The sequence below is a fragment of the Pseudocercospora fijiensis genome (assembly GCF_000340215.1).
Source record: "Pseudocercospora fijiensis CIRAD86 unplaced genomic scaffold MYCFIscaffold_4, whole genome shotgun sequence".
Classification (NCBI taxonomy): domain Eukaryota; kingdom Fungi; phylum Ascomycota; class Dothideomycetes; order Mycosphaerellales; family Mycosphaerellaceae; genus Pseudocercospora; species Pseudocercospora fijiensis.
Window position 1 is genome coordinate 1,649,671 of NW_006921535.1, and position 26,656 is coordinate 1,676,326.

The 26,656-nt window shown below is 50.3% G+C and overlaps 8 protein-coding genes across 8 annotated transcripts; 4 read left to right on the top strand and 4 right to left on the bottom strand.

Moving 5' to 3' along the window:
• Positions 1–7,649: 7,649 nt before the first annotated feature.
• MYCFIDRAFT_51450 (uncharacterized protein) lies at positions 7,650–9,172 on the top strand. The gene is made up of 3 exons (XM_007927663.1): positions 7,650–8,015; positions 8,076–8,505; positions 8,581–9,172. The coding sequence occupies exons 1-3, from the start codon at positions 7,767–7,769 to the stop codon at positions 9,090–9,092; spliced, it is 1,191 nt and encodes a 396-aa protein (XP_007925854.1). The 5' UTR covers positions 7,650–7,766; the 3' UTR covers positions 9,093–9,172.
• Positions 9,173–9,605: 433 nt separating this feature from the next.
• Positions 9,606–12,100, bottom strand: MYCFIDRAFT_182657 (uncharacterized protein). Its single transcript, XM_007928070.1, has 2 exons — positions 11,399–12,100; positions 9,606–11,338 (listed from the first exon to the last, which is right to left on the bottom strand). The coding sequence occupies exon 2, from the start codon at positions 10,592–10,594 to the stop codon at positions 10,394–10,396; it is 201 nt and encodes a 66-aa protein (XP_007926261.1). The 5' UTR covers positions 10,595–11,338; positions 11,399–12,100; the 3' UTR covers positions 9,606–10,393.
• MYCFIDRAFT_135925 (uncharacterized protein) lies at positions 11,391–11,792 on the bottom strand (the record flags this gene model as incomplete). The annotated part of the gene is made up of 1 exon (XM_007928071.1): positions 11,391–11,792. The coding sequence occupies one exon, from the start codon at positions 11,790–11,792 to the stop codon at positions 11,391–11,393; it is 402 nt and encodes a 133-aa protein (XP_007926262.1).
• Positions 12,101–15,112: 3,012 nt separating the features above from the next.
• On the bottom strand, positions 15,113–17,301 carry MYCFIDRAFT_58281 (glycoside hydrolase family 1 protein; the record flags this gene model as incomplete). Its single annotated transcript, XM_007927699.1, has 8 exons — positions 15,113–15,434; positions 15,498–15,517; positions 15,579–15,603; positions 15,697–16,052; positions 16,146–16,233; positions 16,295–16,427; positions 16,481–17,132; positions 17,249–17,301. The coding sequence occupies 8 exons, from the start codon at positions 17,299–17,301 to the stop codon at positions 15,310–15,312; spliced, it is 1,452 nt and encodes a 483-aa protein (XP_007925890.1). The 3' UTR covers positions 15,113–15,309.
• Positions 17,302–18,363: 1,062 nt separating this feature from the next.
• Positions 18,364–19,599, top strand: MYCFIDRAFT_118723 (uncharacterized protein; the record flags this gene model as incomplete). The annotated part of the gene is made up of 1 exon (XM_007928072.1): positions 18,364–19,599. A coding segment is annotated over one exon (1,236 nt), but the record flags the coding sequence as incomplete, so codon positions are not given.
• Positions 19,600–19,944: 345 nt separating this feature from the next.
• On the top strand, positions 19,945–21,128 carry MYCFIDRAFT_203430 (uncharacterized protein). Its single transcript, XM_007928073.1, has 2 exons — positions 19,945–20,172; positions 20,227–21,128. Exons 1-2 carry the CDS (start codon positions 20,052–20,054, stop codon positions 20,928–20,930), a joined length of 825 nt encoding a protein of 274 aa, XP_007926264.1. The 5' UTR covers positions 19,945–20,051; the 3' UTR covers positions 20,931–21,128.
• Positions 21,129–21,696: 568 nt separating this feature from the next.
• On the top strand, positions 21,697–22,839 carry MYCFIDRAFT_80463 (uncharacterized protein; the record flags this gene model as incomplete). The annotated part of the gene is made up of 1 exon (XM_007927798.1): positions 21,697–22,839. One exon carries the CDS (start codon positions 21,697–21,699, stop codon positions 22,837–22,839), a length of 1,143 nt encoding a protein of 380 aa, XP_007925989.1.
• Positions 22,840–24,683: 1,844 nt separating this feature from the next.
• Positions 24,684–25,564, bottom strand: MYCFIDRAFT_211183 (uncharacterized protein). Its single transcript, XM_007928074.1, has one exon. The coding sequence runs from the start codon at positions 25,557–25,559 to the stop codon at positions 25,179–25,181; it is 381 nt and encodes a 126-aa protein (XP_007926265.1). The 5' UTR covers positions 25,560–25,564; the 3' UTR covers positions 24,684–25,178.
• Between the last annotated feature and the right edge of the window lie 1,092 nt (positions 25,565–26,656).

Consider the following 26,656-nt stretch of genomic DNA (forward strand, 5'->3'; position numbering starts at 1 on the left):
ATAGACGACCGTTGCTTCGCCGATAAAGGCCTCTCTTCCTTCTTCGAGCTTCTTATCTTCTATAACGTAGACGACGACCTTATTAAGACAATAATAGACTATATAAAGGAAGACGATATCGAGCGAGCCGCTAGGCGATTAACTAGCTAGACAACAGACGACTCGGACGACGACGCCGCTAATAACTTGCCTAGTAACGAGCGAGTTAGACGAGAAATAAAAGATATAAGGACATATAGTAACCGCTAGTTAATCGCTAGTAGTAGTAAGTTAACAACAACTCGTAGACTACGTACTAAGTAATAATAATAACGAGGTCGAAGAGATAGCAATTAGCGAGAGCAAGCCTTCCGCTATAGTCGTAGAAGGAGGTAATTTTATAGCGATTCTATAGTAATAATAGTGTATTTAATCTTGGTCTATATAATAGTCTTATCTACTGCAAAATAGCCGCTTCTATAATAGTCTCTTCTACTACAAAATAGCCGCTTCTATAATAGTCTCTTCTACTATAAAATAGCTACTTCTAACAGCCGACAGGCTCGAGAGAGGCGCCCTTCTTAACCTAAATCGTTACTAACCCGAGTAGTTCTAAACGCTACTAAATTGGAGGATTGCGGGTAGCTTGTTGCCTAGTAATCGCTAGTAAAAGACTGTGTCCCTAACTCCGCTCTAGGTTCAGCTAAAACTCACTAAATTTCCTGACATACAGCAGTAATCTTTCAAATCTTTTGCTGGGGAACGGGTACCTGCATGGCAGAGTCAGGTTGGAGATGCCGAGTTGTCTGCCGAAGCTGAGCAGGTCGGATTGATTGATGATGAACGGGTGCCTGCAGTAAGAAGTTGGCATATGACTCGTTGGACTGGGAAGTCCGGGACTTCATGTCTTTTGAGAGGGAAGGGTGATGGTGATATTTCTGCTACTTCTGAAGGTCGAAAAGGTGACGAGTGGAAAGGGGAGGGCGTGGAAGAGTGGCAGATATGTGGCGGTGGTGGAGGTGGGAGAATTGGAAGAGATGAAACGGATAAGCAGCGTATCTTGGCAAATTTTGCGAGGTTCGAATGGCCTTCGAAAGAGAAAGATGAGGGCATTTACAAGTGTCCAAGTCTCATTGCTTCGAATGCCAGTCTGTCTGCCCGCTCAGTATCGACGGATGCAGCATCTTTGCAATGCTTCCTGGCTGACCTTCATTTCGATAACGAGGATGACGAGACTTCGACTACTGAACGAGACCGGCGCCTTCTACGTGATACGATCGCGAAGCTCAAAGCATCCGGAGCCGGCATGAGGTCTCTCGATCCCAATCTCTTGCAACATCTGCGAAATGCTCACTCATCATGGCAGACATCATCGCACCTGGAACTTTGCGCCTTCGTACCTTCTCGCGAAACACAACACAAAACCGCCGCGGAGGTTTCCAGTACCAGAGACACTACAGGTGAGTACAGTTCCATGGCCAAGTCACTGGAGCCGGGGGCGATGCGAGGGAGAACTTTGTCGCTTGCAGAGCCGAGCGCTGATGAAATCATTGATGCTCTCGACGATGCTTTCCAGCGCACGATCTTGCGACGCAATTCAGAAGCTTCAAGTGTATCAGATGCCGAGGCACCAAATGGTTGACGAGTGCATTCTGAAGGCCGTTTTCGGCCAGCCAGTGTAATCGATGATTCCTTCTCGTCTGCTGGTGGCATTTCAAGGCACCGGATGCCGAGCTCCTCATTGACGTTCTCGTCACTGTGGCAGAATGTGAGCGTTATCATTTGCCGGCGTGAATGACATGGACGGATGCTCAAATCGGTGAACGCAGAGGAGCAATGTACAGTAAGGTTGAAATTGGACCCTTCAAAAAGGCCTAGATCAAGCCTTTGGTACTGGGGCAGTCTCAGCTCGGTCGGTGGTAGGGTGATCATGGTGTCTCGGCATCATGGGCGTGCTGGTCACATCAGGGCCATCGCTCTCGATTGCGTTTATGGTAGCGATGCCGGCATGGTAGGCTGGTTGTCTCAGATAGTGATGTGACTAAGCGCTGACCTGGAGAATTCGCCCAACGTTTTCCGTGCCAAAATATCGAACGAACAGGACTCGACGATGGATGATTGCAGCTTGCAATAATGCGTTCCCGTCACAGGCAGGCGCGGCGCGAGGAGGCTTGCTGCGTGCAGCTGCATTGCAAGTTGTCTTGGTTGGTGGGCGGGAGGATTGCATTGCATTGCCTCGCCAAATTGACTTTCTTTCGATGAGGGGGGAGTTGATCACCACTCATCATCGGCCGCGAAGGACGTGCCACAATCTGGTTGTGCACTTGATCTTCGCTTCCCGAGTCCGCATGTCCCTTGGTGGTGATCAGCAGTCCCATCACAACAGTACTGTATTGTGACATCAATTCCTTTGATGAGCACATTGTGGCTGGAGAATGCTTCTGCTCTGTGTTGATCGGATGACAACCATATCGTGGCGCGTCTTGCACAACCGAGAGCCGAAAGCGATAGAACTAGCAGGCGAGGCGAAGCATCGCTCAATGTGGCATGTGTCTTGGCCGACAGAGTTGTGTCCGGTCTCGCGCGTCGACATTAACCCCAAACTCATCCGCTCTTTGCTCACTAGGGACCTTTAGAAGTGGTCAATCTAGCCACCGGCTTCCAAATAAGCGCTAGCTTGTGACCGTTAGGTGAAGGATTAATGTGGCGCTTTTTACGGACCTTTAGAAGAGGCTAGTTAGCATGTAATTAAATGTAGTTTAGCGTAGTAAAGAGCCCCTATTTGCAGACCTTATAGACCTTCTAGGGGTATAGACTTTAGCTATAGACAACTATAGAAAATGAAGCTATTGTAACTACTATAGTTACTATAATAGCCGTTATTATTGCGAGTAAATACCTCGAGGAAGACAGTAGTAATAAGGAGCGCTAGTTATAACGAGAAGGCGAGTCTATCCGTAAATACTAGCACCGCTAGTCGAGGCGTAACCGGCTATTTAAACTAGCGAGAGTCTACACCAAACAGCGCTTCGACCTCTTTAGTTATCTAGAGGCTAATATTAAGGGCGACTTCCGCTTTATAAGGGCTAAATTAGTAGAATTAGTAGACCTACTAGATATTAGTTCAATCGTGTTACTAGTTAGACTCAAATTGCCTCCTATAACGGTGCTTTATATAGTCTGCAAGCGACTGTCTAGTCTAGGCTTCTAGAAGGACCTAGATAAGAAGTTTAGCTATTCTACTACGACGTTAAGTTATATGTTTAATGCGGTAGTATATAGCCTCGCGCTAAGGTAGAAGTCGTTCTTATTCTTCGATAAGAGGCGGCTTAGTAAGCAATATCTCCGGAGCCTAGTAGAGTCGCTGTATCTATTAGTTAGAGTGTCTAGTGTATTCGGATACATTAATAGTACTATAAGGAAGATTGCGAGACCTTCTCGTAACTAGCGGGTATTCTATAACGGCTATAAGCACTTCTATAGCATTAAATTCTAAGGTATATAGCTGCCGGATAGAATGCTGCTTATTAATAGTCCCTATCCTAGCTCTTATAGTAATAGCCGAATAGTGCGCGAGTCGGGGATCAACTAGGTATAGCATAACCTATTTAATAATAATATTATAGATAATAAGCTCTTTATATTCGGCGACTCTATATACGGACAGGTAGATAGTATTATCGGGTTGTAGAAATCGAAGAGAGGGGGTTATCGTAACGCTATAATAGCGCAGGTCTCGAAGGAATAGTTAGCACTACGGCAGTTAGTCGAATAGGGGTTTAGTAAGGTAACTAATAGCTAGCTATTCTTCGAATATAAGAAGGGGTTACGTACTAGTTTAATACCGATAGAGTCCTATTATCTAGTCGCAGTATTACTTACTAACTGCCTGTCTTGTTATCGTAGAAACAAGGTCGCCGCGCACTATAGTTTAAGGTGTCCGGATATTAGGGATTACTTAGGTGCTAAGCTGCTACCTATGCCGCCGGTAGACGTAGAGGTGCTAGATCTAATGCGTATAAACCCTTCTAGTAATAGATTAGAGGTTAGAAGCGATATAGAAGATATAGGGGACGTAGTTGTTAACGATAGCGATAAAGAATAGTAATAGATTATAGATTATTAGATAATGTCTCCCTCTTCCGCTCTTCCGCGTTCTCTCTCCTAATCTTCGGAGTAGATACGGAAGAGCTTCGGATAGCCCTTTTACTATAGTTATAGCTATATAAATTGCTTCTAAGTATCCTAGCAATAGACGAGGGTAGAGAATAGCGGGGGTTATACAAATTTCTAGACATAGTCGAAATTCAATCTTAGTAACTAGTATTATAACTAATAGTATCGAAGGCAGTAACAACTATACTAAAGAATTCGCATCCCTACTAAGTTTCTTACTAATTCTAGAACCAACGAGCATTTAGAACGCTATATAGAGTACGCTCGATTTAATCCTCTTCGCTTAAGTCTAGCATCTCGATAACGCGAATATCTACGTACTAACGGCTATCAATCTCTAATATCTAACGCTTCTAACACCTACGAGACAGTTCCATCGCTATCGTAGCCCTCGTTACCATCTCCTATCGGTATAAGAACGTTAGCAACGAGGTTGTCGTCTAAGCTAAAGTCGGTAACCTACGACAACTACGAAGGAACGAGAGGAATATGTCTAACACGGCCGACAAGAAGGGCTCTAAGCTTATTGAATTAACGTACTATAGACGCGTATATTAGCTTTATACGCTTCTTAGAGCGGTTGTCTAAGTCGTCTATTCGGCGGATTAAGTAGTAGTTGTTTGTTGCCTCGGAATAGTCAGTTCTTAGCTAGTTTGCTAACGTAGTAATTGCCTCTCGAAATAGCTCTAATACTCGGCTTAACGACCTCTCCTTATTTAGCTGTTTCTTACTATCGATATCTAACCGACGGCGCGTTATATATAGCGTCGCAGCTAGAGCATTAGGCGTACTAGAAAGAGCCGGATTTAGTAATAGAGTTAAAGGTAATAGAGCTATAATAACTAGACTCGGTGTCGATAGACTTGCAACTACTAGATCCTAAAGCCGCTACGATATAATACGGAGCATATTGTCCTATACCTACTAAGCCGGAGTCTCGTAAGCACGTAACTTGTTAGTAGTTAGTAGCTTCTCGCGGAGCTTCTTATTGTTATATAATACAGTGTCCTTAAAGCGATTAAGTATCTGTTTAAACTCGGAGTCGTTAACAATAACTATACCGGAAGCAGTAAGAAGGGCTCTATACTCGAGGACACGCTTTGCAATCTACCTGCGAATAAGGCCGTCTATGCCTCTAATAGTACGTTGTCTAGCAGGTCGATTGTCGTTATACTACTTCTAACAGCGCTTTATTATATCTCTTATTCGACCTTCTATATAATAGCTAGAATTAGCCTCGAAGTGCTTAATAATTAGTAAGGCAAAGTCGTCGGAGATCTTACTATCGCTATTAACTCGATTATAGTCGTCTTCTATACCTTGTTCTACCCCTTTAATAGAAGACTAAGAGTTACTCGAATCTAGTGCAGGTTGTTGAACTACAACCTGTTATTGCCGCTAAAGGTAAGCCGTTAAAGAGGTGTCTATACCTCTCGTAATAACTAGTCTTAGTAGAGTTGAATTTAGCGTCTGTTTAGTAGCTATACTGCTATCGCTATTACTATTAGTATAGCTTAAATTAGTTAATAAGCTCGCTACGGACATAGAGCGACTATATAGTAGCCGGTTAATAACCGACTAGATTGTAGGCAATAGACTTCCGACTAGATATAGCTATATTAAAGAGACATCTATATAAAGAGGGTTACCTTAGAGAGCTATTCGAATAGGTGTAGGCGGTGCCTATAGTAGTAGGTGGACTAGTATAGCAAATGCTAGAGTTAAAGAGCCGGAGCCTAGGTCGATAATATAAGAGGGATAAGAAGGTGTATCTATAGTAGCTATAATCGAGAATAAGGGCTATTATACTAACAATCCGAGATATCTTCTGCTTCCGCAGGTAGCTCTTATCCTATAGACGATATACTGCAATCAATCCTCGAATTTAGGTTCTATTTAGTAGCCCTTAGTAGACCTATAGCTTCTAATTATACTAACGGCTATATAACTAGACCTTTATATATATAAGCTAGTGCCCTCTCGTACTATCTCGAAGACCTAATAGCTACTTTCTACCTTACCGTCGCCGGTTACAGTGCACAGCTTATTCGGTAGTAGTAAGAAGCTAATTTAATAAGCCAAGCCGGACAGGGTTTAAGCCCCCTTCTACCTCCTTCTACTTCTAGTTAAGGCAGGATTACTACCTCTGCGATTTGTTAATATAGCGTGTTATATGCTTTTGAACGGAGTCGTTCAAAAGCACGGTGTAGGCCTACGAGTTAATAACTCGCAGGGGTGGAAAACCAGCCCTCGAAGGAAGCGGCAATAACCTTCGTATCCACCTTGTTGGCCGACCTCGAGAGCCCCCTGCAATTTGGTGGCTTCTGAAGGTCCCTACTGGCGGCATCCATGGACCCTCCCGTCGGGCGGCATTGCTTCACTACGGCGGTGAAGTGGATTGGTATCACATGGATCACATGCTGTTCTTCTGCCGCATCTTTTACTTTCTGGCCACTGGCGGAACCCAGTGCCCTCTCTCAGCCAGTGCGGTGAGCGGCACGAGCCCGCTCTTGTGGTAATAGCCGACCTGCCATTTTGATAAATCTCGCCCGGCTACTCCTGTTCACGGCATTGACGAATGAGGTTGGAGAAGAGGCGGATTTGATGGTAAGGCACAATCTGCCATGGCGTGACCTCAGCGGCTCGGGCATCAGCTCAGCGGTCAACGGCTCGTAGTGTGTAGCGCAGCTCGAAATCGAAGGTCGTATGACTATGGACGAGACCACGCTGTTAGCTGCATCATGCAATGCGCAGCCACTGTGACCCGCGCCAGCATTGCTCATGTTTGAGCAATCCCATGGCTCTGTGAACCCAGGGACCTCTTCCCAAGCTGACACATGGAGTGAAGAAAGCGGTTGCATGTGTGGGATTCCAAGTACCAGGACAAGTGCAGTACCTATCACGGATCCGGGTTGCCCAAGGATGCACCGTCTGGCCCGAAGAATCGGCAGCATGCCGGAACTTGGAAGTGATCCCAAACTTCAAGAACCGGTTCAACTGGCATTCTCCGCAGTCCACGCCCAAGTCTGGCGCCAATCTGGCATAGCCGGACAGCCTGTGGCCTCAGAACTGGGTCTGCTGTCTTAACTGAGACACCGCAATAATAATACATGTGGTGGAGGCGAGCGTGAGCGTGGCAAGCACACACCGCTGTAGTTCTACAACACAGCACAGCGCATCATCCGCTGCATCCGCGAGTAGGCTGCAGAGGTACTTGGAGCTGAAGTTCAACCTGGTTGTTCACAGGGTTCAATCTTGCACGAGAAATCAACCATCACCAAATCACGTGCGACTGTCGTCATCCGAGCACCTCACTCCGTGCTTACCCCACTCGGTATAGAGGCCGTTGACCTCTCTGCCCTGGCAGCATCGTATCGCGAAAGACCAAACATGGGGATTCTTCTACTAGCCGCAATTGTGTTCGTGAGTGTGATCAAGGCTACCACTCTGGCAGTAGTGATTGCATACTCTCTCATTACCTAGTTCTCGTCTCTGGGCGTTTCGCGTTGTTCATTGCTTCCGGCGACAGACTGCCGCTCGCGCGAGTCGTCAAGACCGCCGAGGACGACATCAACACTCCTCCACCACATCACACTACGACAGCGAAAGAAATGGTCTTCAAGGAAATCCCGATCCTAGACCTGTCTGAGGCCAGGGATGAGCACACCAAGCCCGTGTTCCTCAGACAGCTCCGCGATGCCCTACTCAATGTCGGCTTTCTTTATGTCAAGAATACTGGGATCGATCAAGAAACACTAGACCGAGTATGCGAGCAAGGCATCAAGTTCTTCGAACTGCCGGAAGATGACAAGCTTGCTATTGAAATGAAGAACGAGCCAAGCTTCTTGGGATACTCCCGTGTATGTTTCACATCCCTTGCTAGGGCAAAGGCAAGGTGCTGATGATGGCGAAACACGTAGCTCGGAAACGAAATCACAGCGTCCAAGGCAGACTGGCGAGAGCAGCTCGACTTGGGGACTCCTCATGCTCTGCGTACCGAGCAAGATCCCTTGTACTACAATCTCTTTGGTCCCAATCAATGGCCAAACGAGAAAGCCTTGCCGGACTTCAAACCAGTGTTCGAAGATTACATGCGACGCATGAGTGATATTTCCATCTTCTTCACATCCCTAATAGCTGAAGCTATCGAACTGCCCGCCAATGCGTTCGATAATTTCTTCGATAAAGGCCAGCAACACAAGCTGAAGGTAGTCAAGTATCCCGATAATGGCAGTGGCGTTGGACAGGGGGTCGGACCGCACAAAGATTCTATGTTGACCTCGTATCTCCTTCAAGCTTCGAATCACAAAGGTCTACAGGCACAGAATACACAAGGTGAATGGATCGACTGTAAGCAAGCATCCCAAGACTAAGCCATCCTCTCCGCATAAGGGTTCAAACCACAGGGCTGATCTTTCGTTCCAGGTCCACCCATCAAAGGTACTCTAGTTGTCGCAATTGGCCAAGGACTCGAAGCATTGACGGGAGGCGTATGCGCAAGCACGACCCATAGAGTGCTCTCACCCGCCGCAGGATCTGGTGCGCGATTTTCCATTCCCTTCTTTCAAGGAGTATCCTACGACGCGAAGTTTGAATCAATGAACGTTCCCGATCACGTACGAGCCCTACGCAGAGAGATTCTATCAGAGCAAAATGGCAGACGAGATGATGTGGAGTTCACATTCGTAAAAGGAAGGTGGAACCATTTGGGAGAAGCGACTCTCATGAACCGAATCAAGTCGCATCAGGATGTGGGTGAGAAGTGGTACCCGGAACTGTTGCGTCAGCAGCAGCAGCAGCAGCATGATCAAGGTGCCAAACCAGACGAAGCTGCCGATAACAAGGAGAAGGAGCGGCAGCTCGCTACCGTACCAGAAAACGCAAACGTACCAGTACCAGGACCAAAAAGCGGCACACGTGCGATCGAAGCGCATTGATGATGGGGGAAACCTACACTTTGACCAATTGAAGCCTTTTCATCAATGACGCCAACGAATCCGAGAATCTAGAATTTTGGAAATTTTTTTGGTTCCTTTCTTCCTTCCTTCCTTCCTTCAAAGTAGCGCCTTCCTCTTTCATTTCATCGCAACAATCAGCTTTGTAAGAATCCTAAGAGTTGTTAGATGAGAAGGCTCAAGGCTGAAGGCTGATGATCGTGTGCGAACGCCTCTGTGCGATGCCTCTCAATCCGGGGGTATGTTCTGGAACATCCTTAATAACCACCATGATGTGGCGCTCGAGCGGCTCGGTGTGTTTACTAGGCTTCCAACGTGGCTCTATAGAAACTCCGCAGTGTGTGCGCCGAACTTTTGAATTTCGAAGATGGAATTATTGCGTGCTTCTTGCGGTGTCAAACTTCTATAGAACGTCCACGTCATTAATAAACGTGCAATCTCACTTGAACGCAACACCTCGGTTAGACCAGATGTAGCATACGAGGTGAACGGCAATGGTGGAAATGAGTATTCATTTACAGTAGCGATTATAACTTGATTTTGGGAATATTGGATAGTACAGTACATAGCGACAGCAAAATATCATCTGATTAACCCCGCCTGTGGAAGCTGGTACTGTGTCTCAGTCTCATGCCGTCTTGATGTCAACGCCGTTAAGAACGAGATCTTGATGCAATGCATAGTACATAAGGAGATAATAGTACAGCAGAAAAACATCGCAGTCTGTCGTGATTCTTGCTAATTCATCATCGTAAGGAGCAAGCAAATGCTCTTTGTCGCGTCGCAATGGACAGACCAGAGAGGGCAGTCCTCATGGTGGCGGAAGGTAGGCCAGCTTGGCAGCAGTGTGGAGAAATGGACCAGCGATCGGGATAAAGTTTGATGGGTGGTGACTGGAGCGCGCCTGTCACTCCCGATCCCCGGCGGGAGCGCTAGCAGCGGAAAATGTTCGGGGCCTCCAATCCGGGTCCGCGTGTCGCTTCACTCGACCGTACAGGGCAGGCCCGGCCCTGATAGAGTTCAACTGCGCACTATCATGATCGCCGCCGCCGCCGGGCTGTTTCTGTGTCGCCGTTGTGACAACCTGGCTGTTCGGAGAGCTTGTGCCCTGCGCGGGGCACTGCACACTACTGTGCAGAGCTGGGGCAAACAATGTTTCATACCAGACAGGTCAAAATGCTGTATGCAATCCTGGCGCTGCAATGTGACGGGTAAGTCCATCCGGATGGACCGTGCCCATGCTTCCCTAGTAGTAGCGGAGCCTTGAGATGCGCGTTCCAGTGTTAGATTGCGTCGATCATGGCATCGTCGTGGTTGACATCGCCGGAAAGGTCGTTTGGCGACTGGAGGTTCGGCAAGTAGGCGTCCGGTTTGGTTGGGCACCAGATGCCAGCATGATGCCCGTCGAACCATCCTGCAGGGTTGGGATGACAGCGGGGCCTAGGCTGTTGAATAGTGACTGAGCGAGTAGGAGCGGCTGGCATTTTCATCTCGGTATTGCATTGCGGGAGCTGCTTGGCCGGGACCGTAGTTCTGTTCGCTGCCACTCGGGTGAAATGAGGGATTGGGAGGAAGCGGTGGAGGCTGCATCTGTCCGTGCGGAGAAGTATACTCTGTCGCGCTTGCTGGAACCTGCAGCGGCGACACTTGGAACGACGCTGGCTGCTGAAAGCTCGGCTGTGCATATGTGCTTGGGCTTGTGGATACAGACAAGCTGGGAAATTCACTTTGCGGGGTCAGACCTGTTTGGTACGTCGACGGCTGAGGCGCTGCAGAAGCATTGTACGGCTGAACCGCCGAAGCCTGGTAGTTTGGCTGCTGGTGCGCCGGCGCAGTCTCATACTGTGGGCGCTGCTGGTCCTGGCTTACATACTGGTATGATGATGGGTTTGCATATTCCCCGTGGTGGTATGGTGCGCCGGTCTGGGTCTGGAGTGAATCCTGTATGCTCCCTCCTGGTGTTTGTAGGCTCTGAGCACTCTCGTGCGATCTCCATGTGGTCATGTTGGGCGCATTGGCAACTGCAGCGGCGCTGGGAAGTCCCATTGCTGTACCAACAAATCCGGCTTGATGTTGCCACGACCCGTGTCGCGATCCCGAGGATTGTGTGGTTACGGAATGATTACTGGGTGTCGAGGTCGACCCGGGTCTAGGGATACTGGAGCCGGAGGCTGTTCCTGGGGACGTCGAGGGCACTGAGAGCATGGTAGATTCTGATGAACGCTGGTCTATCGTTTCCCATCAGATGCCTGGGCCGATGTATGACGATGATGGTTGTGTTTACTTACTGTCTGCCATAAGGTTCATGTTAAAGCCTGCTTCGTTGAGCTTACTTCGAAGGTAAGCGTTCTCATCCTCGAGCTCGCGATTCCTTTGTTGGGTTGCATGGACTATCTTCTCGCTCTGCTCCTGGCTTCCTCGTAGGTCATTCACTGTCCTTTCGAGGTGATCAATATGGTCTTTGGTCCGTTGCCGGATCGCTCGCTGGGCTTCTCTGTCATTGGCACGTTTCCGTTCGAGCTGAGCTGCAGATAGAGTGGTTACACTCCGTGTGCCTGCGCGAGATGCTCGCTTCTTCCCGGAGCTGGTGGAGGATTTCCTGGTCTCTGATCCTGGAGATACATAACCTTGCGATGGTGCGCGATCCAGCGACGGTTGCGAAGACGCCGTGTCAGGATTCATTGGTAACCATGGGAGATGGTCGTTGAAATGGTGCCAGGAAGGAGTTGGGGGAAGAACGCACGTCATGTGGAGAGCTGGAGGCGATGAACCAGGGTGATTTGGTGACTAGTGGAAGTGGTCGGATGCAGTTGTCGAGGCCTGAGATGTGGTCGCCGTTCAGTGAATCCGGCGAGGGGAGCTATGGTGTGTTGTGTGTGGTGGTGACCAAGAAGGAGGCTATGCTAGGTGGTGGTATGAGCAGCTATATGGACGACTCATCCGTGTGTCCTGAGGTCTGGCGTAAAGCATTGGCAGCACGCTCTGTTTCATAAAAGGACGCAATATGAACGAGCGGAAGCGCGAGACGTTGATGCTAAAATAACTCGTAGCTGGCGACGATAGTGCGCCATGACCTTCGGCAGAGACCGGCGAATTGCACGATGCGGTCACAGACAAGCGCAAGCTCGATGCCTGATGCAGGCTCGCGCACGGAGCAGGCGCAAGTGCAGTAGTCGGAGCCTGACAGGGACGAGGGTTCTGGTTCCTGCAGCATATCAAGGTGGTTGGCACTACGACGACCTCTGGCACGGCAAGCGGCGCGCGTGCAGCCGTCGGCCGATTGAGGGTGCCGCTCGATGGTGGGAGGAGCTGGCCACCGAATGCCTGGCAATGCGGATCGTCAGCGTCAGCGTCAGCGACCAGCTCTGGCCGCGGTAGTGGCGTAGCATGCGGACAGGCCCATGGATGCTGGATGCTGGCAGCGTGAGGGGCGGATAGGGTAATTTTGCCGTGGGGCCCGAAGTTTCCATGGACCATTGGTACTGCCCAGCGCAGCGTCTCCCACGTGGTGGCGTTGGCGTTGATGGGGAGAGGGAAGAGGTGAGACTGCGCTACGTCCAGTCCCGGATCGACCAGAAGTCTGTGCCTGGCGGCTGCGCGCTGGACGACTCGACATCCGTGGCCATATCAGCGCCGATAAGCTGCTGCTGCGGAATGTGCTGCCGGTCGATGCTGGACTGTTCGACGCCTGCTCTCGTCTGCAGCGGGCCCATGTAGAGAACACCCAATTCCCTGTTTCTGTTTCAGGCTTTCGGCCTCGTCTTGATCAACCTTCTTGAGACGTGGCGAAGATAGTCCGGGCGAGGGAAAGGCTGCCACATCGGGACCAGCTCGCCCGCCTGTCGAGCGCTGATGGGTGGGCGGTGGTGCTCGAGAGCGAGCTGAGGGGAAGAGCCGCTGCCTGCACCGCATGCGCGCTGTCCGCAGCCGTGGCCGTGGCCGTGGCCGGGCCCGTGTCTCGCTGGTGACAAAGACGGTCGAGGCTCGAAGGGCGACGTCAACACTGATGTACTATGTACATGTACCTACTAGCCTGCCGATGTCTCATGCACGCGCAACGGCCAATCATCGATCGACGCACAGCCGCAAGTGGGCCCCGGTTACTAACTCTTCCCTTCCCTCAACCACCACTGACCACTTCTTTTCTTTTACACTTTGCAAAGCGCTCGAGCACAACCACCGCCTCTGCTCTCCTGCATGGCCACGGCCACCACATGCTTCATCTCACACGCTCCAAAGCTTCCACTTACCCTAAAGCCACCCCTTCCGCGACCACCGACGTGCGCAGAGCCGGCCTTCCACGCCCATCCACTCCTCTCCACCGCGCATTCCCACGCCCACCGTCTGCTGCACGCCGACGAACCTACACGTGCATCCGACGGGATGCCGACAGCTTCCCGAGCGCAGAGTTCGCCGGGAAGACTGCTTGGCCGGAAACGTTGAACCGTGCGTGCTCTGCAAGACCGCCATCGCGATCCCAGCCTCGACTGTGACCGAAAGCTTAACGCAACCTGCAGCACCGCCCGTGACGCTGACGCTGCTCTTGCGTTGTGGCTGTCGTCTTTGCCTCCACATTCTGGTTGTTCGGCTTACTTTCATGCGGGTCATCGATTCATGAGCAACCACTGCGCAGAGCCAATGCTGTTTCACGCTTGCCCATCAGCGACTTGCTCCCCATCGCCCACCCAAAACACACCCTTGAAACAGCATTCAACCACGCTCTTCTGCTTGTGCCCAATCCAATGTGCGTGCATCACGCGCTGGTCACGTTCAACAACCACGTCCTTCAACATGCAGCGAAATACCGCAGCATAGTCCGTATCTGCAGGCGGTGAGCGTGGACGCTAATGCTAAGGGCTCTGGAGATGCCCGCGCCAGTGACACCAGCTGGTGCCAGCAAGCCTCGATCGGCGCTGTCCTGTGCGCGCCAACATCGAGAGATGCCCTTGTCGCTCGGCATCCCCAAGTCGAAGCTGCCAACGCTTCTGGCCAAGCAAAAGAGAGCAGAACGAAGGTTCGCACTCTTCCCGTCTCCGCCCGCTCCTGCATTGCAGCATCATCGCGACTTTGACTGCAGCCGCAAACTCTCCTCTCAATCATCTCTGCAACCATCATCATATTGCATGAGTCGGGAGTTTTGGCACCCTTCATATTCTGTGCACAATGGCAACAAAGCAGCGCCATTGGAAGTCTAACCGCGGTCGACCCCTCTGCCTGGCACCGCATTCATGCAGCAGGCTGTTCGAAAACAACCAGGCGTATTCATAATATCCATCTTATTGCACACGCAGGAACGACCTTCTTCATTTAACATTCGTCTTAACAGAAGCATGAGTGTCTCATGATGCCGACAGTCCTGATCAATTGATTCATTCTAGTCGCAACCCACGATCCGATGCTGCTGAAACCGCTCTCCAGCCTCGTTATTAAGCAGCCGCGATATGTATCCGACCAACTCGGATCTGCGCTCAGGTTGCCGGCGATCATCAGCTGGGCATCAAGATCAACCGAGTCCACAGTCGAATTGTGCAAACAATGTTCCGACTTCACACGTTCCCACGTTTCTATACCCAAGGTCCACATATACCCAAGACCTAGGCAATGGCAACGCAATTCATGGTTGAGCTCGCCACCAAATTGCGTTAAGATGAGAAATAAACGCTCCTGCTGTTGTTCCAATTCTAGCATATAGCAGGCGCGGTCCACCCGCACCTGTGGGGCCTGATTGCAGGATCGCGTGACTGAGACAAAAATCACGCCCTGGCTACAACCAAGTGAGGAAAGTAGCCGGTCTCGGCCAGTCCGGTTCATGCATCGCAGGCCTGAGGACGTCAGTATGCTTCGCCAAATGCTCGCATTATCAACTCTATTGTCCAACACCTCTCGACTTCAGGGATGCGGCCAAAAAATACTGCCCATCTAGCTGGGATGCAAGAGAGTCTGCGTGAACGCTACCAACCAGAGTTGTCATTCGACCTGATTGACTTTCTACACTCTTGCATCGCTGATTCTTGGCCTGGTTGGAGAGCTATAGAAGTATGAAACGACCAAACTATAATCGGACGAAACCCGGCCCGCCCATCCTTGCAACCACCAGATCGATACGTGGTGGTCGATGCAGACGCATACCGGCGCCACGAAAGGCAATAGTACGTGCAGTAGGATCACGGCGGCCGGGCCAGAAATCATTTCAACCACATCATGCGCCTTGGCCGCGGGTCAACGATGAGAATACCTCACTAATGACACGCGCACTCTTCTTTGGCATCCTCCGCTGACCATTCTTGTAATCAACCCATGTTACTCCAAATCTTGTCTCATATCCTAGGTATAATACGTCGGCAAAATTGTCTCTCGTGGTAGGGACAAATGACGTTGCGCACTCACCTTCAGACCACTCGAAGTTGCTAGTGTATCACGGATCAGCTCCCCCGATGCCTTTGAAACAGGGTTGTGGGCTATACTTACTCCATCAGACTCCAGGCCATATAGCCTTGAGCGGCAGATCTGTCAGCTGAGTTCTGTGGTTGTCGCTGTGGTTGTTGTCGATCATACCACCAGATGCAGGAACAAGAGTCGGACTTACCTCTGATATCAACTTTGTCGATCGTATAGGCCTCTGCGAGGGCGTTGATGTAAGTGCGGAAATACTCTGCCCGAAATTCGTCCTCGAGTAGCTGCTCCACAGGCAAGTCGCTTTCTCCCTTCAACGACGTGCCATTTTCTGTCACGTAAATAATCGGTCGTCCATACCGATCAGAGATCCATGTCATCAGTCTTCGAAAGCCGCTTGGGAATGGTCGAAGCCATACAGACTGAGTTTCCGGCCCGATGCTGTCCCCGGCTTTATTGGTCTTGAAGACTTCGAGGTTGCCGTTAAAGTTCTCCGCACTGGGAGTATCCCTGTCGCAGTTCCGCACGAAGTCTGCAGTGTAGTGATTCCTGGCGAATATCAGTCGCAGCGCTCAACGGTTGGACATCGGCTTCTCCGCTGAGACGACTATAGCAGCTTCGAACAAGCTGAGGAAATCTTACATCCCGTAGAAGTCATTTGAGCCTTGCACAAGCGCCCTCTCATCCGCGCTGAATTCTGGCAGTCGCAAACCAAGTTGCTTCCGCATACCTTGGTCAGAAGAGTCAGTTGACAGCATTCAAGCCGGTTGTCTCTCTTTAGTGTGGCATACTCGCAGGGTAATCGCCGTGGTAGATGGGGTCGGCAAACCATCCTATTGAGAATTCGAGCTTCCTTTCGCAAGCCTCCACATCCGCCGAGTCAGCTGGATCCCACGGTTCAACCCAGTCGCCATTGAGCGTGATCTGGGAAGCAGTCAGCGATGTTGCCTTGGCACAGGTCTGATCATCGTTGATACTCCTATCATCCCAGACTGCGTCGGCTTGAATTCCTCCCTGTATGCCTTCACGGCAGCCCCATGTGCGAGTAGGATGTTGTGTCCAACTTTCCAGGGTTCTGTGCTGCTGTCTCCTACACTACTGATTGCACGATCACTCGTGTGACCTGGCGCGAAGTACCCGGTACTGTATCCCAGGATTGCGCTGCACCAGGGCTCATTGTAGGTGATCCAGAACTTGACCTTCTCACCAAGAGTCTTAAACATCAAGCGCGCGTAGCTCACAAAATCTAGAATGTACTCGTCCTTGTTCAAGAAGCCACCATACCGATCGTAAAGAGCTTGTGGAAGATCCCAATGAAACAGCGTCACCATAGGTTCGATGCCATTCGCTATTAGCTCCTCAACCAGGTCTTTGTAGTAGCGGAGCCCTGCTTCATTGACGGGGTCGTTCCGTCCACCATGCGGTATCACTCTGGACCACGAGATGCTGAATCGATATGCCTTGGCTTCAAGCTGCTTGAGAAGCGCGACGTCTTCCTTGTAGCGATGATACGAGTCGCATGCCACGTCTCCGTTTGAGCCGTCAGCAATCTTGCCTACTTGTCGGCAGAACACATCCCATATGCTGTCGCCTCTCCCGTCCTCGTGGGCGCCGCCTTCGATTTGGTAGCTTTGGTTAAAGGTCAGTACGTGACAGATTACGCGCAGAAATGTACGCGTCGCCATTCATTCTTCAGCTCCTGTAAGATCGCCTTTCCACCTTTTCTCTACAGTACATGTACTCACCTTGCCGTTGCATAGCCCCACAAGAAGTCTCTAGGTAGGTGCACGGAAGACATGACAGCGCGAGCTGATGAGCAGAAATAATTCTCTGAGCACTCACTGTGAAGCAGCAACGACTTTTATACGCTTTGCGCGGTGCGCGGCGAACACGTCCATGTCGCTTCAGGAACGGAGCACGCGGAGACAGACGTGCAGTGCATTTAAGCTGCGCGGCAAGATATATGGGTATCGAACCCCGGCGCGACATGGGTATGGATCGGTACCACAGAAATCTCCATGTCGCACATTGGTTCGCAGCAGGGCAGCGCTGAGAAATACCGGCAGGCCTAGCAATTATTCTACTGTACGACATTATTGCTTCTACGGCTGGAAGGCCCGGAAGCCGAGTCCGGTACGTGAGAAGTCAGGCGCCACACGATAATGTCGCGAGATGATCTGAGTGGGGGAGTGAACAATGCAGATACCGAAGAGTGTGAGCTGACGCGGACAAATATGGCCAAGTGCTGCCAAAGGAAGTGTACATTCCTGCACCAAAACAACAGTCATGAAGGCCGATACCACAACACGCAAGCGGAGGCCCCAATTAGGAAGTCCGCCTCCGCTTTGCTCGCCTTCAAATGCCGACGAACCCAAGCTCCCTTCTTCACCACTCCGAAGCTGTTGTGGTCGGCCGCCGCCATTGACATGGGTGACAGTATACCTGCTCCGCTTGCTGAGAAGCAGTTAAAAGGTATGCCGTATCGGGCCTGCTCTTCCTGCTGACCTGCAGCAGATCATCTGTTTGTGAGTGTTAAAATTCCTTGCACACTTCCTTCTTCCATCACATGGCTTCCACATTACGAGCGACAGTGCGAGGCAGTCAAAGAGGACTTCAGTCTTGGCAGCAAGCGTGTGGACAACAGACTCGGACAGCCGCAATGGCATCAGCATCAGCACAGAAACGTGAAGGCGACATCTCAGATGCGTTCGCAAGCCTGTCTGGGATCGAGTTCAAGCCACTCGAGCCACGCTTCGCGGAGCTCAAATCAAGACTCATAGCAGGGCATGAAGAAGAACTGTATGACTCCTGGAACCGGCTCCTGGCCTCCTTGAGAGAGGAGATACCGTTGATCGCAGAAAAAGGCCCTCGAATCGTGCCCGAGATTGACTTCAACGACATTGACCACGCGAGTGAGGAATTCCGAGCTGAACACAAGAAGCGTGGTGTTGCAGTCGTTCGAAATGTCATTCCAGAACAGGAGGCTTTGGCGCTGAAGAAGGAGCTCAGAGAGTACATCGAAGCGAATCCTCACACCAAGGCTTTCCCACCAGAAAGTCCACAGGTCTATGAACTTTACTGGTCACCATCTCAGATCAAGGCACGCTCACATCCTAGTCTGATCAAGGCACAAAGATTTCTCATGGAGTTCTGGCATTCCAAGGATCCCACTGCCCCAGTATCGTCTAGCCACCCTATGATCTATGCGGATCGTCTTCGCATGCGCTTGCCAGGTGATACAAAATTCGCTCTAGGGCCTCACGTGGACGGCGGCTCATGCGAACGCTGGGAGGAAAACGGCTATGGTCGTGGTCATGTGTATGACAAGATCTTCGAAGGCAAGTGGGAAGAATATGACCCTTGGGAGTCGAGCTGTCGTCTTCCGGTTGTGTCAGACCTCTATCAAGGCGTCGGTGCATGCAGCATGTTTCGCATGTTTCAAGGTTGGCTTTCAATGAGCTCGACAGGGCCATTTGAGGGCACATTGCTGGTCAATCCACTTCTCAGCAGAGCGACGGCTTACTATCTGCTGCGGCCATTTTTCTCCCCCAAGAAGCCCGCCCAAGATCCAACTGCGGAGACTTACGAAGAGGCCTTTCTATCACCTGAAAACTGGACCTTGTCGAAGGATCCAGACTCGTGGCTGCATGGTGCTACACCAGGGCATGGTCAGGAACTTCGCGCTCAACTTCATCCACATCTGAATCTACCTAGCTCAATGGTCCACGTGCCGCGGGTCAATCCTGGGGACTATGTGAGCTGGCACTGCGACACCATTCATGCGGTAGATCGAGTCCACGCAGGGAAATCTGACTCCAGTGTCTTGTATATCCCAGCATGTCCATTGACGGTCTCAAATGCGGAATTCGTCGCTCGTCAACGAGAGGCATTCCTTGCCGGCTATCCTTGTCCTGACTTTGGGGGCGGGAAAGGCGAAAGCGAGCATATTGGACGACCTGGCGTCGAGGAAGTGAGGAAGGTCAATCCTGTGGAAGGAATGCGAGCTTTTGGATTCAAGGAGTGGGACAGTTCGGAGCCCGGGTTGACTCCAGGTCAGCAGGAGGTTATCCATAAGGCAAACCAGACGCTCGGCTTTGGGGCATGAGTCTTTGTATCAGCTAGGGTTATGCATACTGTACTGTACTGTATAAGAAGGACAAATCGGATCTACTCTTCCTTCCAACCTTCATCACTATATCAGTCATCCTAAGTGAAGCTGAAATTCCTCAAGTCCTTCGAGCTGCTGACCCGTTAAACCTGAACAAATGATGATTCTGAGCATCATCGAGTATGTATCAACCGTTCCTGGGAGTGTAGAGACTTATGGCTTGATCATCGCCTGAGCATGGTATCCTGGCTCCTTGGCCGTCGTCACAGCCAATGGCTTGACCCTTCTGGCAGCAGCTCGAACCTTCTCCTGCACATGCACCTCCTCGACGACGACAGCTCGGACTCTCATCAACAAACAATAGAACAGCCCTCCACATTGGGCTGAAAAGGCTCGGAGTAGTCAGTTCCAAAGGTGCAAGTACTCTAACCCACCGCAATATGGCGCATCTCAATCGTCTCGTGGGCGCATGCGCTTGCGAGAGAAACTATTACAACATCACCTTTCCTCCAGAATCTGCTTCATTGGCACAGGTCTTCTTTGACAACAGCAATTCCAGTCGTAAGTATTGCTGACATAGCATTTGAGTATATGATACTGAAAAAGTCTTGCCAGGTCGCGCTACAGCAGCGCCAGTGACGGCTTGGTTGCGTGTACCTCTTGACTGGTACAGCAGCGCAACCTTTGCACACTTCCCCGACGAGAGCCATGCCTCGATCAAACGAACATTCCATACTCCAACCTCGAATCGAATCCTCGCACCAACACGAAGACAATTTTGCGGTTACTGCGGCACAACACTCACAGCGTACAATGAGGCACAGCAAGCTCGAGGATATAGTGGTCGAGATGATACGTTAGATGTGACATTGTCGTCCTTGCTGAACGAGAGCTTGGCCAGGCTGGAAAGCTTGAAGATTTTACCAGACAACGACTCGGATCAGGATTCAGTGCGGAGCCAAACGGAAGACCTTGTGAAAGGCGGCAGCGTTGACGACGAAGATCACATACCTACGAACGAGGACAGACCTGGTGGTGTTGACGCACCGCCTACGGGAGCCACTACCGTGCCGGTGAGAACATCTCAGCAGCGTGCAGCAGCCCCACATCGAATGCACAGCCGTGGTGTGCCGTACTTTGAAGAGATGATCGAGCACAGTCGGCTAGGTAGAATCAAGCGGCAGCGAGGTGGCGAAATTTCAAGAGACGGCACATCCAGCGTTCAGTGGGAGATAGTCGAGATCGGAGGAGAAGAGCCTACTCCGAATGCGACTGCTACCGAACCAAGTGGGAGCAAGCGACAGAGGCTTGACATCTAGCTTCCGCATGAAAGAGCATAGCATGGCGGAGTATTTCGGTCCACCTAGAGGAGGTCAAGAAATTGATGGAGCATGGCATAATGAAGGACCATCTTCGGATAGAGCGAGCGAGGAGCACGGAGTAATGACAAAATGAGTTGTATGTAAGTCTTTCAAAGTCATGATCGTACTGAAAATATGCATAGAAATGATTACGAGATCGGATTTCCCACTCGGCTTCGCTTATCTTGACGTGATTGAGAGCATTGTAAGAGTTGGCCTGCCACGAAGTGTGATATCGACTGATGAAATCTTTCGCACATGGATATGCAGGCACATGAACGTTTCGATGACCGAGCAGTGGTCTTCTTTTCTGTGGTAATGGTGTCGAGACGCAAGCCGAGGATCTATACCAAGGAAAGGCAACGACGAAATACTCTTAAATATTAAGAGAACCCACAATCAAAATTCACGGCGACCATGAAAAATATATTTCCCTCTCCGACCACTACCTTAATGAGAATGACAAGCTGGCAACCGGCTGCTCGTTGTGTCCTCACAACAGCTCAAATGCAAAAATTGCTATTGGATCCAACCTACAGTCGAGCATAAGTGCTTTCATGCTGACTAGCTTCTACGCGCAGAGCAGAACATAAATATATTCAAAGTCAGAGGTAAAAAAAATCCATTTTCACCACGATCGCTCCTTGGTAAAAATTACAACGCTTTCCAGACAGAACACGCCTACCTGCAACTCAGCAGCTATCAATCATCTCACTCACTCATAATGTCGAAATATAAGCAGTCCAAGGCACACTCGACCTCCTCTCGACCAAGCATGTGGTCGCAGATCATGCCTCTGCTTAATGTGACAGCATCGAGAACTTCTGACGCCTCACCCGAGCGCACGGAAAGTGCGGCAACCACTGACACTGTGGAGCAAAGATGCCAAAACATGCCAGTCGAGAACACCGGGATCGCGGGAGGAGGACAGCGATCCCCTTTCCCTTTGCCCGACTTGCCTGGAGAGCTGCGCAACCGGATATTTAAACATGTCTGCGACGACCGGCTGCCCTATGATGTGGATCTTCTGCAAGTCGACGAGGAAGTTCTCCCGGACGTCTGTTTGTCTAGTGTCTCTGGTCAAATTCATCGAGAGACGTCCTTGTACGAAGGAGAAGCCATAACCGAGTTTTTAGCCGATCACAGATTTATGATCAATTTCAAGCTGGAAGATCTCCGCGAAAGATGCACAGACAATAAACTTCTGGATGAATTCCGCGACCGATGTCTCCAAAACATGGCTATACCATTCGTGAGCGAACTCGACATTATTATCCGTATGCCCTACCCTGACAGCCGTCCTGGGAAAAACGTTAGCTTACGGATTATGATTCTGGACAAGCCGGACGAAGATGAACAGAGTGTGGAGTTTGAAGCTACCTGTGAGAGAAGGGACGACGACGATGTTGGCAAGGACGAGCCTATGCGTCTGTTGAACGTGCTTGGAAAAATTGAGGATTTTGCTCAGGCGTATGCGCAAAATCCAAAACACAAGCTCCGTTTCGAGGCATATGGACGCGTATACTTGAATGTCAAGTCATGTGTCATTTATCTGCACAAGGTACTATGTCTCGAGGGGAGTCATTGCCTCTACAAATTGCTGGCTCTGGTGGGGGACGACGATGATGATATGGCTGTCAGCAAGGCACAGCTTGAATCTCCTCACCCGCCAACGGACACTTTACCTACAGACTTCTCCGAGACGAATTCGACGGCGGAATCGAAGTCTTCTACGCCAGTACCACCTGAGAAGAACGATTCTGGAGAGCATGCCGCGATGGAAACTCAATTTCCGGATTGTGCGACTTCTGTGGAAGACAAACCCGGAAAGTCGAAAATTTCCAAGGGTCGTCAGTCACTCCGATAGTCGGTGAGATATTTATCTGAAAGTCGATGGCTTCATACCTATTTCCATCGCCCGCGAGGATGGATTTCTGTCTCACATGGCCATGTACAACATCGGAAGAGAATTGGATCTTCCACCTCTGTACACATTCATTGCGGCGTCAACACCTCATACATATGTTTTTCTCCAATTGGAGAAGCGCTGGCTTTGTTCAAATATACCTTACCTTACTCCTTTCTCCTGAGATATCAGGATCGCACAACTTCTCAGTCACCGCAGGCTGGGGGTGCCAGCTCCATCTTCGCCGAATAGCGGTTTTTCTGGAGCTGAGATGAGATATGTCTAGAGTTCTACCAGCAGGGCGTTTCTTGATACTACAATTAAATTACAAACTAGAATGGCTTGCGGACTAGAGATGCATCGCGCAATCCTTATCGTATGCCTTCAGCTGCTTCATCTTCGTCTCAAAGAAGGTTCCCAAGCCTGTGCGTGTCTCTTCATCCAGCGACTCAACACTAGCACTGCCCTCTTTCAAACAACTGTGAAAGATCTCGTCAATGTCGAAAGGTTTCCGGGCCGCATAATTGAACCAGAAACGTTTCGTCGCCCATGACTCACGCATAACGGAGGAAAGAGACTGGTGACAATCTGAGGCCTCTCGAGTCTTCTCAACTCGTTCCATCGCCGCAAGAAACTGATCCAAGCGAGGTTCGTAAGCCTCTATGAATTCTTCGATAGTCCGACGTCGAAGAAGATAGGATTCGGGTCCGACTAGCAACAGCCACCAAGGCGGTTCGGAAGCAAATTGGCTAGGCATAGCGTTCGTAAATTCGAGATCAAGCACCGCCTTCATGCGGAGAGTAGTGGGATCCACAATGATGTTTTGAGGTCGACGGTCGTCGCAGAAGAGTTTGAATGGACCGCGGTCATCTGTGCAATTCCTGTCGACTAATTGCGCGAGATATGTACCGGTCCTGGGCGTCTCTCGGGGTGCTACAGAGGTTACGCTGTGTCCAAAGATGTGTTTTCTGCTGAGCGATCAGAGATCGGAAGTATTCACTTGCAGATTCGAACCGTGCTGTGGGAAACTTGTCCAGAGGGTAGAAGGCTGTAGTCGCTAGCTCATTCATGCTGTAGGTCAGAGGTCTCCCCGTAACGGACCAGAAGCCCGTGGAAGAAGTGTTTGAGATGGCTCCAATATGGTCGAAGTTGAAGCGATATAGTTGAAGCATGATATCCGCGATTTGTGAGAACACATCGTCTGATATGCCTCTGTCAATCTGAGGCTTCAAGTGGAGTCGCTTCGCATCGCTGGGATCTTTGAGAATGTCAGAGAGGTGAACTCCTTCTCTGAAGTCTGAGATGATGAACGGTCCAAAATGCTGCGGGCTGTCTTCAGTCAGCCCCCAACTGATTAACCGCGGGGCTGGAATGGTAGTATTCTATTCTGCTGGAGAAACTCAATGACCTGAACCTCGTTCAAAACCTTCTCATCCCGAAACGTTGTATGCCCTGGGCCTGGAAAGCGAATGATGGTGTCCGGAGTGCCGTCGCTGTACATGATTTGGAGGCAAAAATTGAAGGAGCCTTGGAACCAATCGAGCACTTCGGCCAATCTGGTCCTTCGCGCCGGGAACTCGTTGTTTCCATTCGTTCCAGTCTTCATCTCCTATTTTCTCGGCAAGCTCGTCAAAGAAAGTCATACCGTCAACATGCGTTGATTTGGATCGCAGATATCGTAGCGAGGCTCGCGAAGGAAGGGAATTCGGAGAGCAATTGGAGTACAGCTTAAGTTGAAAACTATATAAGCAGCTCGAAGTCCGAGAGTACATTAGCACAAGCAACGAAAAGTGGAAAGTGGGGTTACGATTACAGGCGTTTCTATACTTCTCTAAACTGTCTTACGAGCGCTGCTGTAATAACTCGGGATACTATGCCCACACCGTGGATAGTCATAATCGTGCCGTAGTCCAAAGGCAGCGGGAATATGCGTCACGACTACGTATGTATGCCCGGCACAGCTCCTTCCAGAATTACCCAGAGTTCACGGCGTAGAACAATGTAGGACTCTTGGTCTTCCGGTTCAATGACCGTAGAACCAAGTTCTTCTATAGTGCTACTTTAATGTCTTCAGTCATGCCGCTCAACGCGTCGTTTCCCGAACGATGGAGATCACACAGGATAGTGTACTGAGACTTCTCCTGATCTTGAGTAGACATGAATGAGAGGCCGATGTTCTCGCGTTCCATGTAAAGTCTACCACAGGTCGAAAGAATTATCTAGTTTGCTCCCTTCTCGGACAACCTGTTCTCGTCGAGAGGACTGTCGTTGACTCGTAGAACTGTTACCCCGGGCGGTCGTCATGGCACCTTGAAGTAGGAATGCATCTTGAGGCCGCAGGAGTGGCAGCAAATGAGCAGGCGCAGCGCTGAGCTGCGGTTCTGAAATCCATTCGTTATCGCGACGTCTTGCTGCGGATTCGAAACGGGAGGCGCTCGTCTGGAAACGGTACTGCCAGTACCTTTCTCCTGGACGAAGCTCGGTGATTTCGAAAACCGCGGACGGTGGAGATCGTCCGTCGGAAATGCAGACTTGATCGCCCTTTTTGAATTTCGATGGACCGATGAATCTATTATCCAATTTTGACACACGAGAGTGAGGTCGATGTTCATGCGCGATACCAGGATAGTATGTATCATTGCTAGACCGTGTCGAGTTTGTATAGCCGCGATGTAGAACATTGGTATTGTGTGACCCCGTCCAGGATGTTCCTGAAGTAGGCGGATTTGGTGAGGTCCTGTCAGGCTGGGAATAAGAAGGCGTGGGCTTGATGCTTTGATATGTTGAGGGCTCCTGTAGAATAAGTCAGTTGACATACGGTAGTCGCGAGCCAAACTCTCTTAAAGTACTCACATTCTGTCTTCGTCTCGGTGATAAGCTTATCGCACGATTCCATGCTGCTTCCAAATGGTCTTCATCATTGACTCCAATAGAGCTAAAATCGTTAGCGCCTCCAATTGTTGCGTGCGTATTGTCGATGGCTGTTTTGAAGACCCCGGTTGCGGAATTTGGAAGTTCTTCGCTTGCGTGAATTGATTGCTTCCGTGGCGATTCGGCAATGTTCTTTGCACCCAAGTTCCTGGTCGCAGGCCTCGAGACATATGTTGGAGTTGTCTGCACCTGTACGCCTTGTGCACTCTTAGCTTTCTTTCTGCTTGCGTCATCCAGACTCTCAGCAAGCTTGTGCATATTGTGCATGTTGTAAGCCACCATTAAGCCGCAAAGCGCTGTTGGACCCCAGGCAGATATAGCGCCTCCCGATACTGTTGGAGAGCCCATTGATGGTCGATGATAATTGATATTGTTCCCAAGATGCACAACAGCATGGCCGCCAATTATGTTATGGCTGTAGACATAGCTGCTCATTGCGTGCACGTCTGGTTTCAATGTGGCCGCTTCAGCAATGGCAATACTGTCCATGGTAAATTTGGTCGCCCAGGCTGCGGCCGAGGAAGTGTTGTAGACCTGCGATATTGCATTCGGAACTGTTCTGCAAAAGTCCAAAAGCCCGAGGATAGCCAAGCGCGTCAAGTCCTGCAGGTCTTCGGTATGTCCATCAAGTTCTAGACATAAAATGTCACGGAAGACGTTGAGAATTTCCTGTTGGTCTTCGTTTGCAATTCCCTGGTCAAAATCGAAGAGTTTCTCCAACGTGAGGTATTCGAAGAGGCTTTCGTCTTTGCAATACACATTGTACCTATTTCCACGCCTCTTTGGCTTCAGAGTGCCGCGAAGTGACAGAAATGTCAATCCAGTCGGATCCCAGGTCGACTTTGTA